The 15,588-nt window shown below is 36.1% G+C and overlaps 1 protein-coding gene across 9 annotated transcripts in view; it reads right to left on the bottom strand.

The window, feature by feature from the left end:
* Positions 1-15,588, bottom strand: part of DMD (dystrophin) — a 931,439-nt gene that overhangs the window by 108,868 nt on the left and 806,983 nt on the right. For all 9 annotated transcript variants that reach the window (XR_014026476.1, XM_081327957.1, XM_081327955.1 and 6 more), the window contains one exon: positions 5,893-5,953. Coding sequence is in view for 8 of the 9 variants with exons in the window: in XM_081327957.1 (XP_081184083.1) it covers positions 5,893-5,953 (61 nt within the window). In the remaining variant the exon portion in view is untranslated. The remainder of the gene's footprint in view (positions 1-5,892; positions 5,954-15,588) is intronic.

The following is a 15,588-nucleotide window of genomic DNA, read 5'->3' as shown; positions in this document are numbered from 1 at the left end:
CTTCTTAAATTTTGTTCTTTTTGGAAATGTTTTTCCCATTTTTTTCCTTGTATCATTTTTCTATTTCCTTGTACTATTTGAATGTTATTTTTTGTTTCATGCTTGAAAAACATTAAAAATGTAAACAATACTTGTTTTGAATAGCTGTTTAAATGACATTACTATTACTGAAGAAGTAAAATCTTTTTACATTACAAAATATGAAATGATTACATTTATTTTTGGTTTGATAAATTATAGTAATAGATAAGTGTATAGTTTAGAACCATATTGAGAAGAACGGTTATACTGTTGTCATGTGAAAAATACCAAAATGAGAATGGAAATAATAAAAAGTATGTGCAGGAAGAAGATGGCTACATGTTTTTCTTTTTGTAATTTTATAATTTCCAAAGGATTTCACACTTTCCTAGGAAAAGCAAATGACTAATAGTAGATTTAATAAGGTAAATTCCCTTCATCCCTTCAGCTAAAGTAAATTCATTTGTTTTCTAATCTGCATTTTTATTGACATTAACTATAATGTCAAAATAAGGATACAAAAGCAGAATTAAGATAAACTAAGTTTTAGAAAGTGCATTGATCCTGAAATTCATGTTTACCATCTTATTAGCAATTTCAGTATTGTGAAATGGAAGTCACATGAGGAATATTATTGGTAATTGAGCACTATTTCTAATAAGTTGCTAACAGCTCATTCAGGAGTTGTTTCTTTATGTTTCTGATGAAGATTGTTAGTTACCAGTTACTGTTTTTGGATGTCTTTTAACTTTTTTGGCATCAAATAAGAATTATTATTTAGTATATATAATATACTAATAAAATATAAAAGGAAATTTAGAAGTGTTAAAGTAATAACATGTTCAATAGCACAAGAATGCTCTATGGCAGAAAGAACAGGAAACAGTAGACACAATATTTGGCTAAATCTATGAAGTTATGACTACAGATAATGAGCTATGGTGAATTCCACTGGTGCACAGCAAAATGTTATATGCAGTTATAACTATAACTATGCAGTATATAGTCCATTAAATTCAAATATTATCATGTATACTGAGGCTTGCTTAAACTATACATCATTAAAAAAAACAAGGGGGACAGAAGAATTTTAACATGAAGCATTGTCCTTTAACAATGTACTATTTTTATTCCTTGGAATGCCAATGGGTTCAATGTGGATCAGAGGTGTTCTTAGTTTGTAGAAATAATAGATTGCTTTGAAATATCCTGTCTGCTGGGGGGAAAAGGAAAGATAGACACAATTTCCTCTGCCTATTATAATAGATAGAGAGTAGAAAGTGGGAAAACAAGCTGAGGGAATGATGGAAAAAACTAAAATATGATTTGAGGCAGGAAGGTTTCTGGAGTAATGTGAAATTAAGGACAATGAACTAAGGTAAATATGTTATGCATGAATGTGTGTGTGTGAAAAAAGGAAGAATGGAAAGGAAAGGGAAAGGAAAGGAAGTTTAGGCAGTGTAACTGTAAACAAGAAAGAGAAGTAAGTCATTGCTATTAGTAGATAGGGATATGGAATTAAGAATCAACTTTTGAGATATGGTTGGCGACATTTAATTTTGAAAAAAAAATGATTCTTAAAAATTCATTTCACATTCTAATCTGAAACACATTTGGTTATTTGTATGTGTAGCATTACCTCCTTGGAGGCTGCCAAAGCACAGGTCCTCCTAACCCTCCTCCTTTAGTCCCACTCAACAGCTGCACTCTCAAGGCATTGACAGAATGTCCAGTTTCAGCGGGAGCTCATGCGGAGTGAAGAAATGGCAAGTTCTCATCGTCACAGTGGGGTTTGCAGGAACAAAGGTGATCGACCCCTAACCATGGCAGTCAGTGCGTTACAGTATTTAACAGCCTCACGCAGTCGTAGCAATAATAGTCAATAGTCCATAGCAGTTTTTTGAGAAAACAAGAGAGTGTATGTGTGGAAAGAACTCCCCGGCTCCAAGCAGCAGCAGAAACCACGAGCAGAGATAATCAACACTCCGCAGTCACAGCTTGCTCTGCCAGGGCAACTCCCCACAATGTTTCTCCAAAGCGGTAGCAGCTCACCTCTTCTTCTCTTTTGTCAGGGCCCATTGTCTCAGGTCTCTGTCTATGCCAAATCCCCCCCCCCTTTCCTTTCCAGTTAAAACCTGGTTCAGCACCCCAGGCAACTTCCTCACTCAGTCTCTCTCTTCCCCTTACTTGGGATATCCCCTTGCAAAAGAAAGCAATAACCCCCCCCCCTCTCTCTTCCTCTCCTTCCCACTACTCCAAAGGACAGGAATCACCTAAAACTCCAATTCTCTTCAGCTTCACCTGGTCTCTCCCCAACAGCAACAGCAACCTCAACCACCCCCTTTCTCCTTCTCCTTTTCTTCCTTTCCCCCAGTCTACACCTGTTGCGCCCAAACTGGCAGCAGCTGTCTAAGCTTTCCATTCCCCTCTCACTGGCCAGGCTCCCACAAAGCCTTTCAGTCAGCCTGCTACATATGTTTACAACTTTGCTATATTTATGGGCTTGTAGATTCAAAGGATTAGATCAAGAAGTTTCTTCAGATTGGTGAGGATAACATTATCTGAAATTTTGCTGGGAGCAGGGGAGTGACAATGATTTGGGTCATTTGGATAATTTCTATATTATTCCACCAATTTTAAAACTTGCCTATCTCTGCTGAGTTATGAGGATTAAATTCTATACAACAATTTTTGCTAAGGTTAGTTTCATGTTATATCCCTCCCTTCAACACATGTTGCAAGGCTTCATTTAATAACTCAATCTTTTTTTTACAGATTTTTTATTAATTTTTCAATATTACAATTATATCTTTGAAAAGCAACGTGGTGTCTGGGTTACAATAGTTCCATTTCATACAGATGTATGTTATTACAAATTCCAATTTGTTGTAGCCAATATTTCCTCCCTTTTTTCCTTTAATATATATTGTCTCTTATCTAAATTAATATATTTCTTATTCTGTTTTCAAATCATTGATCAATTTTTTTATTTATAGTTTCAGATGTGTGTGAGAGAATATGCATTGATGCTTACACACACACATGAACACACACAAACTTCGGCTACAAAGAAGATAGCCATAGAAAGACAAATCAGGCTGATTAGAAAAGTCCCATGCAACTTTTCACTTTCTTCAAATTATATATCTACCATTTTTATTCACAATAAACTGCAAATTAGGAAAAAAGTCCCATCTAACTTCTCTTTAGAAAAACTTACTTTATTTTTAAATATGTACTTAAAAGATTTATTATATATAGATCTAGCAAGGTAATCTAAATAGTTAACATTTGAAACATATCTTCCCTTGCAGAAAAAAAGCTAACAGAGCAAGAGGGACCTTGTGGCTTAGAGGCAAATAACACTGCCTTGTATGCAATCAGCCCAGGTTCGAATCTCAGAAGGGTATAGCTGGCTGAAGACGACTAAGGAGTCAGAAATGCATCTCAGTTTCCCTTTAATTCTTTGTTAGTAAATTTTACATATATATATATATATATATATATATATATATATATATATATATATATATATATATATATATATATATATATATATATATATATATATATATATATGGATCTTTGGTCATTCGGGTTTTTTCCCGCGTAGAGTTGAAGGTATATTTATATATTTATATACACACACACACACACACATACATACATGCAGTCACACATACAGTCATCCATTTAGATACATTTTGCCTACTATGAAACTCAGGTTTAAAAAAAGGTTAAGGTTTTCTCTGCCAATCCTTTGGGAGTCTGGGAGTGTTCACCTCAAATTCATAGCTGAACAGCCAGCATTGTCCGAAGACATTTCTGTGATCATGTGGTCGGCATGACAAAGGTGCACAGACTGCTGTTACCTTCCCACCAAAAAGGTATTTATTTATCTATTTGTTTTTTGCATGCTTTCAGACTGCTAGGTTGGCAGGAGCTGGGGCAAGTAATCAGAGCTTACTCTATCATACAGTACTTGCCCACTTGCCCGCTGCACCCCTAAACTAAAGTAAGGAGGAGATATTTGTTTTAATTCAAGTGGGAATTTATTCTATAATGTAAGTCTTATTTGTATACTGTAGTAGGATAAAATATGGTTTGGTTATAGCTAATTATTACTTTCTTTCTTGGGGCTGGTCATCAAATCAAGTTCATCTCAAAACAACACATCATGCCCATGGTCCAGAGGTGTGAAGTGATGTTTTGGAAGGATCATTCTACTAAGGTGAAGAATAGGAAGAAAGTAGATGGCCCGTAAAGAGGAATCCTGTTTATGGTACTAGAGTTCAGTTAACAGCCAGTGCACTTTATAATTATTTACGAAGGAAATGAACTATGAAGTTCATTTCATAGTTCATTTCATAGTTCAGACTTCCCAGAAGTCTGGGCCACATTCCCTTAATAAATCTGCCCCACTTCCTTGTACTTTTTCAGGTTTGCCCATTATTTTTTCTCACACGAACTGCAATTCCAGTTTGCAAAAATTGTAATGGCTGGTTATTGCTATTAAATAATCAACTGTATAAATATCTAGTTATAATTGGCAGGATCAAATAATTTGATGCAACCTTGCATTAAAACACCAAATATAACATTGTGAAGGCTTCTAAAGCAATGTTTCTCAGATTTATGAGCTTATAATGTGCTATAATGTCAGTGAAAATGAAAAGGTGATGGGTTGGAGGGGAAGGAAAAAAAACTAACAAAAAAATTTGTGAGCATCAAGAAGAAAATCCAAAATGAAAAATAGAATCAGGACCATATCTAAACTCATAAATGGGTAGACATAATGACAGTTTCTATATAGACTGTAATCTTAAAATAACTATTTGGATACGCAAAGAACAATTTGAAAAATATATTTCCTTATTTGAGATTAGATCTGTGTCATACTATGGCTAGATACAATTGAATCTTTTATATCTTTTATTTTCAGCAATCTCTAATGACATCAAACTATAAAAGTAGAAGAAATGAGGATTTACCCAAGTTATGTAATATCTGTTTTTCACAATTAAAACAGTATTATATCATCTAGAATCCAAAATATATTTTTCAGCTATAGAGTTAAAAGATTGCTTAGATAAATTGATTGATCCATTTTATGGCCAAAACATTTTATCAGGAAGCATATTATTTTTTCTGCAACTCTCCTCACTAAAAAACCAAACAACACTCTAAAATAACCTCTCTTAAACGTCTGCATATGTTTATAAAATATGTTTTAATATATGTATAATTTTATTCCAAATGTAATAAACAGATTTAAAAAGTGTGTTTTTTCTAGAAATAAAGCTCATATCAAATTGTTAGCTCAGTAAATTCTGCTCCTAACCTTAGTGTTAGCAAAAGAAGACATTTGCTGTTTAGATTCTACTTAGCAAGAAATGTACCACATGCTCTCAATGTTTCCAAACACTATCCTGCCCTGTGCTACAGGACATCTGCCCACAAAACAAAATGCAATGTGTTCAAGTTTGGCCAAATTAGTTTGATATCTTAACACAGAGAAAAGTAATGTTTCTGGCAGTAAAAATGCAGTCATAATGCATTAACATTTTGTTGAACTTTCATGACAGCCAGTTTAACGTGAATACTACATTCTGCCTAATCATAGGCTCATTACCACTGAAAAATGTTTACTGGATTTGTATAACGAAAATATAGTTGACTTTTAACAGCAAGCAATCTTCACAATTTTATTTATTTAAATAATGACTTTGCTGCTCATGATGATAATGGAGGGCAACTGAAGTATCAACCAGTATCATTCAAAGGAAGTTTTTAATATGGTTTCAAAGCAAGCTAAGTTAATGACCTGATAAGCTCCCAATAGTTAAGCATTATGATTATTTTAATACTTACTTGATGTAGTAGGGCACTTTGTTTGGTGATATGGCCCTTTCCCATGGGCCCTGGACAGAAGCTGTTAATTTAAACAAACACAAAAATGGAACATAAAATCATCATAAATGTATTTATTTCAAGTTAAAAAAGCAAATATTATTATTACTAATTATTATTACCTTAATATTATCTTATTTTTTATGATTACAATGTTAGTTCACTGATGCGGGTCTCTTTACTCAGTTGTCCAACATGTGTTCTGTTTTTATTCCTGAATTGAATTTATTCACTTGCAAAGATAAATGCAAAACCTTTTCAGTTATTAAATAACAGTAACAAAGAACATCTCCCTATTCCTGGTCTTTGGGAAGGACTTGATAGGTGGATAAAAATTCTGAATCTATTCTATCCATCTGACTGTGTGATCAGTCCTAATAATCATAGTATCAAGAACTTGATATGAATGGAGGCCAGCACCAGGTAATAACTGGCAGCTGTGATTTCACATTGTTATCAGGGCTTTTCAACCTTTTCACCCATTGTACCACTTTTAGGATATGGCAACATCCGAGTACCACCAGTCGCCTAGCAAGGTGTCAAAAACTTGATGAGCAAAAAAAAAAAAAAAGGAAAAAAGTGATGAACTACAGGTAGTCCTCGACTTACAACAATTCGCTTAGTGACTGTTCGAAGTTACAATGGCACTGAAAAAAGTGCCCCCCAAGCCACAGCCGAGCAAGACACCTGCCTACCCGCCTGGTGGGGCTCTTCCTCCTGTCCGAGGTTTTCATTGTTCTGAGCATTTCTGTTGAGAATTGGCAGCAGGGGTGGGGGGGGTGTTTGGTTTTTATTTTCCCCCCCTCTGCTAGGTGGTTGCGGCAGGTTTTGGTCATTTCACATGATCCTGGGACACTGTGACCATCATAAATATGAATCAGTTGCCAAGCATCTGAATGTAAATCACAAGACCCTGGAGATGCTGCAACATTCTAGCTGATCGGCGCTACTTCTGGGTTCAGAAGTGCCAGGATCAGCGCCAAGCTCCAGCTGGAGCTTGGCACTGATCCTGGCTGTTCTGCTGAGCCCTGACAGCCCTGAAGAAGTGCTGATCCTGGCGCTTCCACTGAGCCTGACAACCCTGCAGCTCTAGCCATCTCTCGCTCAGGCTTGTGTGGTGCTGCCACCGGTTCAGCTCATTCCCCTCCCCTGCTACCACTTTTCTAGGATGGTCATGTACCACTTGCCAGGTGCCAATGTACCACAAGTGGTACCCGTACCACTGGTTGAAAAGCCCTGATCTATATAATAATATACTGATAATAACAATAAAAGAAATATACTGCATAGCATGTGATTTCCATTTTTATCCTATGATTCTGTTTATATAGGTAATCGACAAGTTATGACTATAATGGAGTCTTCCCTCCACAGCCATTAGTTGTGATAGTCATAAAATGAATCAGTTAAATTTTACAATAATTTTTGCTGTGGCTGTTGAGTGACTATCAAGCGCTGGGGAAATCAGGAGATTCAGGCAATTCAAATGAGTATAAAGATTTATTGCAAGCTTAAGCTCTCTACAAAAATCTAAACTCCTAATAGTCAAGGGAAATTAGTGGGAGTTAAGAAAGGAATTCAAGATGGCCTGGGCGTAGATCTCTGATGATGCCTTTGACCCCTCCCTTGGACTCAACCTGGTCATCTCCTACAATGGCTTCTGGGGTCATTAAGCAAACACCACAATTGTTAAGCATACTACAGTAATGGTTCATTGTACTCTAGGTGTGGTTTTGCTGAAAACTAAAAGTAAATGCTGGTATTTGACAAAATTGTCATAAATTATAGCTACATGACCATGGAGCACTGCAAGCAGCCACAAATGCAGACATGTTGCTGAACATTTAAAGTTCAGTCATTTGACCATAGGCAGGCCTGACTGTAAGAAGCTCCAAGGTAGATCCATTATAATTTCAAAGAGTTGCTAAGTGATCAATCGTAAGCAGAGGACTACCTATAACTTGTTTAACTATAGAAAGACCTAATAGCTGACAATTTCTCTTTGTTATTTCTAATTGTTTTATATTTATATAGCTCACTCTACTCCAGACATGTCAAACTTGCAACATCACATGACGTCGCACAAAGTATCAGGACGGTTTTGCCATTGCCGGCAAAGGGGTGGGTGCGCTTTCCAGATGACGCATCTGGCCCGCGAACTGGCAGTTTGACACCCCTGCTCTACTTCATTATAATAGTGCAGGTGTTATCTAACTTTAAAAAGAAGCTTATATTCAAAATAATTTCATATGTTTCTAAAGAATTTTGTATAAACTCTTGTAGATTTCATACTACAAGCAGTTATAAACCACATATGAGTCTTCTGAATTTCTATATTTTGATAAATTCAGATATAAATTGATGCACATATAACACATGGACCATTTTAATGATATGATCTTCAAATATTGGAAACACAGAGGCTGGATCCAGATGTAGTCCTGTACAAGGAGACTATTGGAAACAATGATATTTAAATGTTGGTTTAAAAGTGTCTATATTAAGAATTATTAAATCAAATCCAATACACATTTTTATATGTAGTCGTGTATCAGAATACTATATATACATAATCATATAAAGGGCCAAAATGATCCTATCCACTAAAACACTAATCTACATTGAATAAGAGTATCACCTACAAGGTAGACTACAACCCCACTTCCACAAATGCTTTCCTAAAAAGCCAGGTCTTTACAGCTCTTCGCAAGCCCCATAATTGCATGATTATGAATTCATATTGGTAATAGCATTTTTAGCTTGTACATATTATTCCAGAATCTTATATACATAATTATTTTTCCCCAAAAAATGAAGTCAAGTACTATTTGCTGTAATGAAATGCTTTGGAAATAACAACAATTTTTGACATTCTGGATAATTGGATTTTATGCTCTTTCAGTAGATTTTGCAGAGGCTGTCCATCATGCAATTTTTGCTCTACTAGATGAAACCAGTCTTGGGAAAAATGGTTTTGATAAAATATGCAGATCTTACTGCAACTTTGCTATAAGAGCCATCATCTTATTCCTAGCAGAAATGCAAATGCTGATTTTGTGTTGTTTGTTATCATCAAACACCAGCAGTGGCTGGCTATCCATTACAAAGGAGTACAAGTAATAAAACTATAACTTTAATTTCTAGGTAAGCATTTTAATGATTAGTCAAAGATGGCTATCCAGAAACCTACTTGGAAAATATTTTAAATATGATCAGAGAGCTCCCTCTTATGTACTGTACTGCATATGCTTAATACAAATATATTTCCCTGTTTGCATTTTCAATATAATTCTAAATAGAAAAAAATTCAACTATAGATAAAAAATAATCAAGTACCCTTTGACTTTATTAAAATGTTAACCTGGTATATTTTTACACTTCAAGCATTGAATAGTCCAGGGTACTATTCATAATTCATAATTAAGTAAGTCTGTGTACTATCTTATTGTGAACTCCATAGGACCATCACTATTTTCATTTTTTATCAATTAACAGACACAGCACATTACAAACTACTCTCTGCCAGAGACTTGATTAATAATCTCACACAGTGCTTAAAATATATTTTTATGACATTTTTCCTTTTCCTTTTATCTCTATGGTAAACTACTATTATTATCACAAATTCCTATTATGAGGGACTGGTGTCTATAATTTTCCTTTACTCCTTTTAATTGATTATCCCTTTCTGCACATAAGAATTTAGAAAATCTTCAGTAGCTCTCATGGCTCAAGAGTCTGGATCTGAGGAAACTGTTTCAGCTGAACCTATGGAATATCAGCCTCAGGAGACACCAAGCCAAGAATCACATAAAGGTGATAAAAAACAAAACAACAAGCATCACTTGGACAGCTGGACCAGTCAGATAAAGATGATGTAAGGCCTCCAAATCCAACAGGTACAGTGGAGAGGCATTCTATAAGGCTCCTTGCTAAGCAAAGTCTAAATCTCGATTAGTGACAGCTGGATACAATTTGATTTAAAAGGCAGCCCTGACTCATGTACCCTTTTCTGGAAACAAGATCTGTTCTGACTCTTGTGTGACATTCCTATGAATCCTATTTCATGTATGAAACCTTGAACATCTAAGGTCTGGACTGAGTGACAAACCTAACCCAGCTCTTAGAACCTTGGACTGATTTTGAACTATTGAACTAAAAGAACTATTCTTTTGTGCATTCCTTTTAAAAGCAAATCATTCAGGCAAGCCTGTCAGAGATTTTGTTTTGATTTGCATGCTTTGACTGTGGTTATCACTTGGATCTTGAATGTTCTATGAGCTACCATAGCAACAGTGCCTGAGTCAGTATTTCAAACCTGAAGTAGGACAATAGCTTATTTTGGAGTGCCCCTTTCCAGGATATGCTTGTGCATTCAGGTAGTCCTCAGCTTACAACCGTAATGGAGCTTGCCCATTATGGTGACATGTCATGATGGCTGTTAACTGAAGCATCTCAGTTAATGACATCCTATCCCTACACTCCCCTACACTCATCAAACTAATATGAAATGTGAAATGTGCAAACTAGCGTTTGCATTTCTTGCATTGGATAAGGAGAGCACATTTTTCTCTTCCTGTCCTGGCCACTTTTTACAGAGCTTTTTAACAAACTGTATGGCAGTGCCTCAGATAGAAGCTCCATATAGATTGTGGTAATGTCAGCCGAGAAGATCATAGGAAGCTCACTTCCCATTATTCAGGATACTGAATAATGTGCTATATGCTTAGAGCTCAAAAGCATTATTAGAGATTCCATACACCCACTTCATGGTCTGTTTCTGTTGCTCCCCTCTGGGAGGAGGTTTCAAAGTATTTATAGCAGAATTACTAGATTCTATAACACCTTTGTTCCTTATGCCATCCGTCTTGTAAATTTGCAGGATTCTTTTTTTTTCGCCATGTATATGTGTACATTGGAACTAGATTGTGATGTTTCTCTGTGTCATATATGTATGTATATGTGATATATGCATAATGGTATTTTTTTTAGAACTGAACGCAACCAAATTTCATTTTAATGTATGCTGAGTAGTGTACACTTAGAGTGGCAATAAAGATTCTATTCTATTCTATTCTATTCTATTCTATTCTATTCTATTCTATTCTATTCTATTCTATTCTATTCTATTCTATTCTATTCTATTCTATTCTATTCTGTTAAGTGGCACATGGGTGCCATAGGTCTGGGGGAGTTTTTTGAGGCCTAGCGCAGGTCCAGACCTGCCTGCTCCAGGTTTCCCAAGAGGTTCCCAACTCCCAAAGCACCTGGTACTCTACTCCCTGTCCCTGGGGTTCTCAGGCCTCAGTCTGCTCCCAAGCCAGCCATTCAGCCAAAGGAGCCTAAAGCTTGTGAGCAGAAGTAACAAACACATAAAGGACAGTTACAATCTGTAGGCCAACACCTACTTCCAACTTGTATGCCAGTCATTTCTGTTAAGTGACCAATTGTAAATTGAGGATTATGTGTACCTAGTTTTTAAAGAAAAAAAATGGGTGAGGCACAAGACAAAGTGAACTGATTATAATGGCAAACACAGGTATGAGTGAGTCTGGAAAGGTTGTAAATAAATGCCTTGGTTACAAAGTTATTTTTTTCAGCACTATTCTAACTTTGAGTGGTCACTGCACAAGAAAATTGGTAAGTGAGGTCTACTTAATATTAAACTATAATCAAACTCTTACTGAATAACAGCATAATGTAATGTTATGAAACTGTCAGTGCTTCTGTTCATATCAGTTAGAGGCGAACCTCACGTCAATTACTATTTGATGAAAGTAGCATTTGTTTTGAACAATCTATAAAAAGCTATCTATTCCCCACCCTTGTGCTCTTTCTGAAGCTTTTGACCATATGTATATTTTTTGTTTTCGAATTTTACCTTCTCCCATTTCCTTAATGTCAGATCTTTGTTGTTTCTATTATGGCCTTCCTTTCTGGTTGCTTCTTTAACACAGCAACAAAAAATATTTTGTCTTCTTTAAAGACAACTTTAATTTTAGAAGGAAGGAGGAAGCAAGATGGCAACATATAGTGTAAAGAGCTCTGGTAATTTCTTTATATATTTCTAATTAACCCACTGCAGTTACTCACTGTTCAAATCCATTTTTTTCCTACTAGTGGAACAGGTCTCATAATATAGTTTCCCCAAACTACTGTATATTATTAGACCTGTTCCAGTAGCAGGAAAATAATAATAGTAGTAATAATGATAATGACAGCAACAACAATAATAAAAATTACACAAATACACAGTGATTGAAAACAAAGAAATGATCTGTTATCACAGATCAAGTCCAACAAGAAGAGGATATTTGAAATGAATGCACCAGTTCTGGAAAGAACAATGCCCAGAATCAGAAATAACAGAACAGAGACTAGCAGATCAATGCTGATTTATAATACAAAATAAAGTATTCACAGAAACAGAACTGGATGAACTGCAAAGGTTTAACCAGGGCAAAGAAATCAAAGCCTTGCCAGAAGTAACTCAGAATGTAGAGGCAAACCAGGGGGAATTGGCAGTAGAGGAATCCAGCAGACATATACACCTGTTTTCATTTGGAAACCAGACACCTCATCCTCAGGAAGAACAAAGCCCTCTAATTAAAGAAATAAAAGAATTGAAACAAAGAATAACTGAGCATCTAGAACAGCACAAAAACAACAGAATAAGGCTGCCTGCATTGAAACTTGTTCCAGAGAAACAGCTAGTACAAGCATTAAAAAATGCAAATACTGTAATATCAAGTATAAGCACCAATTCACTGCAAGAAACAACTAATATACAGTACAGCTGCAGTTATAACTGAATACCTGGAATGCAAAAGCAACAAAGAAGTAAAAAAACCAAACAGTGCACAACAAAAAATGGAAGGTTAGACTGGAAAATAAGATCAGAAAGTTAAGATCAGATGCAAGCAAGCTAGAACAGATGAAAGAAAAGAAGCTGAAGAATAAGAACCAAGAATACCAATCAAGAAATACCACTTAGAAACAAGGAAGATCAAGGAAGCACTGGAAATAATAAAGCAGCAAATAACAGCTATAGCCAGGAAGATCAGCAGATACGAAGTTTGAATTGCAAATTATAAGCAGAACCTCCAATTTCAATCCAATCAAAAATGTTTCTACCAATCTGTCAATGGAGAAATTGCAATGAATCAGTCACTACCTGACAAGGTAGAAATGGTGCAGTTCTGGATAACCCAAAGAAATACAAGGACGCAGCTTGGTTAAAAGAGGTGGATGCAAATAAAACAGAAGTTGAAATGGAAAAATTAGTAATAATAGCAGAAATGGTAGAGAAAAGAACAAGAAAGATCAAGAATTGTTCAGCACCAAGTGAAGATCATGGTTTTTGGTTGTAACATCTAACTGTTCTATACCCACTGAAGTCAAGAAAAAGTTTAGAGGTGAATACATCAAGAGAATGAAGAAGATCTTAAAGTCCAAACTCAATGGAGGAAATACCGTGAAGGCAATCAACACCTGGGCAATTCCAGTCATTAGATACACAGCTGGAATAGTGGGCTGAATTCAAGCAGAACTAAAAGCAATGGATAGGAAGATCAGAAAAATAATGACAATGAATAATGCCCTTCATCCACAAAGTGACATTGACTACCAAGACAAATAGGTGGGCATGGAATGCTGCAAGTACATCAGATAGTTGAAGAAGAAAAAATGGCTTTGGAAGAAGGACAATGATGAAGATGCACTGAAATTAGTATATCAGAAAGGCTTACTGACTACTGGAGAGACCAAACTGGCTTACAAGAAAGACCAAATGAATAACAGAATAGAAGCGTGGGAAGACAAAGCACTACATGGACAGTACATTAAAAAAATAGCTGGGAAAGCAGATAATAACAATACCTGGCAATGGCTAAGAGCAGGAAAATTGAAGAAAGAGACCAAGGGACTAATTCTGGCTGCACAAGACCAAGCCTTAAGGACAAATGCATACAAAGTCAAAATTGAGAAGACAGCAGCAGACAGTAAGTGCTGCCTATGCAAAGAAGCTGAAGAAACAGTAAACCACCTGGTAAGCTGCTGCAAAAAGATCGCACAGACTGACTGACTACAAGCAGCCGCAAGACAAAGTAGCAGCAATGGTACATTGGAAGTTCTGCAAGAAATATCATTTTCCTGCAAGCAAGAACTGGTGGGAACATAAAATAGAGACAGTCATAGAAAATGAAAAAAGTTAAATTACTCTGGGACTTTAGAAATCAAACAGACCAGCACCTGCCACATAACACCCGGACTTAACAATTATTGATAAGAAAGACAAAAAGTCTGGATAGTGGACGTGGCAGTGCCTGGATACAACAGCATAGAAAAGAAAGAACTGGAGGAGATAACAAAATACAAAGACCTACAAATAGAAATAGAATGACTGTGGCAAAGGCAAGGAAGGGTAGTACCCATAGTAATAGGAGCCTTGGTGGGTGCAATCCCAAAACAACTGGAGCACCACCTGAACACAATTGGCATTGATAAATTTATCATCAGTCAATTGCAAAGGCAGCCTTACTAGGAACAGCTTCCATCCTTCGACAATATCTGTAATACCATCAAACATCTACATTTGCCTAGCCTAGGTCTTTGGTAAGGACTCAATAGGTAGACAAAAATGCCAAATCCAGTCTGAACATCTGTCTGACTGTGCTAATAATAATAATAATAATAATAATAATAATAATAATAATAATAATAATAATAATAATAATAATAATTTATACAACACCCCCCCCAAATTATGAAAACACTGTAAGAAAGAACAATGAAGCTGGCTAAACCTCCCTCAAAAACTCTTCGGAGTGCGGGAACTTCCCCGGTGCAACAGACATCGTTGCAAGCTTTGCTTCCTCCTGCTGCACTGACATCGAAGGATTTAGAAGATGCTTTGGAAAAACAATCCCAGGTAATATCAGAAATGCTGGGTGACAAGTTGGCAAAGGTGGAGGAGAAATTGGAGAAATTGGAGGAGAGGATAGAAGAGAAGTTTAGTGCAATGAGGGTAGACATTTTGTCTATAGTGCAAAGCGTGGCTGAATGTGTGCAAAGTTTGGACGAAAAAGTGGAGGATCTGAGTCAAAAGAATGCTATATTAGAAGTAAAGGTACTGGAGAATGAAGATTTAAGGGATAGAATGGACGGAGAATTGAGTCTTGTCCAGTATCACCAGATGCAGTATGCTATCAGAATCAGGGGCTTAAAAGAGAATCCTAAAGAAGACCTAAAGCAGCTGATTTCTGAGGCTTTGGAAGAAGTATTGGATCAGCCAGCATCTGAAATAAAGGGATGCATGGATAAAGTCTTTCGTGTAAACTCATGGATTGCTAGACAGAGAAAGCTACCTAGAGATGTGGTGGTTTATTTTACTAAGAGAGAAACCAGAGATGAAGTTATTCAAGCCACTTATGATACTAAAGTTGTGATTGCTGACCAAGAAGTTTTGGTTTTAAAAGAAATTCCTCCAAAGATTTTAAGGAGAAGGAAGGATTTTGCATTTCTTGTGCAAGAACTTAAGCAACATGAAATAAAGTTTAGATGGGAGATTCCTGTCGGATTGGTGGTGATGTATGAAGGTAAAAGATACCGTCTGGTTACTGTGACACAGGCACGTGACTTCTACAATAATGTTTTAAA

This window comes from Vipera berus, assembly GCF_964194415.1.
Source record: "Vipera berus genome assembly, chromosome: 4".
Classification (NCBI taxonomy): domain Eukaryota; kingdom Metazoa; phylum Chordata; class Lepidosauria; order Squamata; family Viperidae; genus Vipera; species Vipera berus.
The sequence above is the reverse complement of the archived record's forward strand: the minus strand, read 5'-3'. Positions and strand labels throughout refer to the sequence as shown.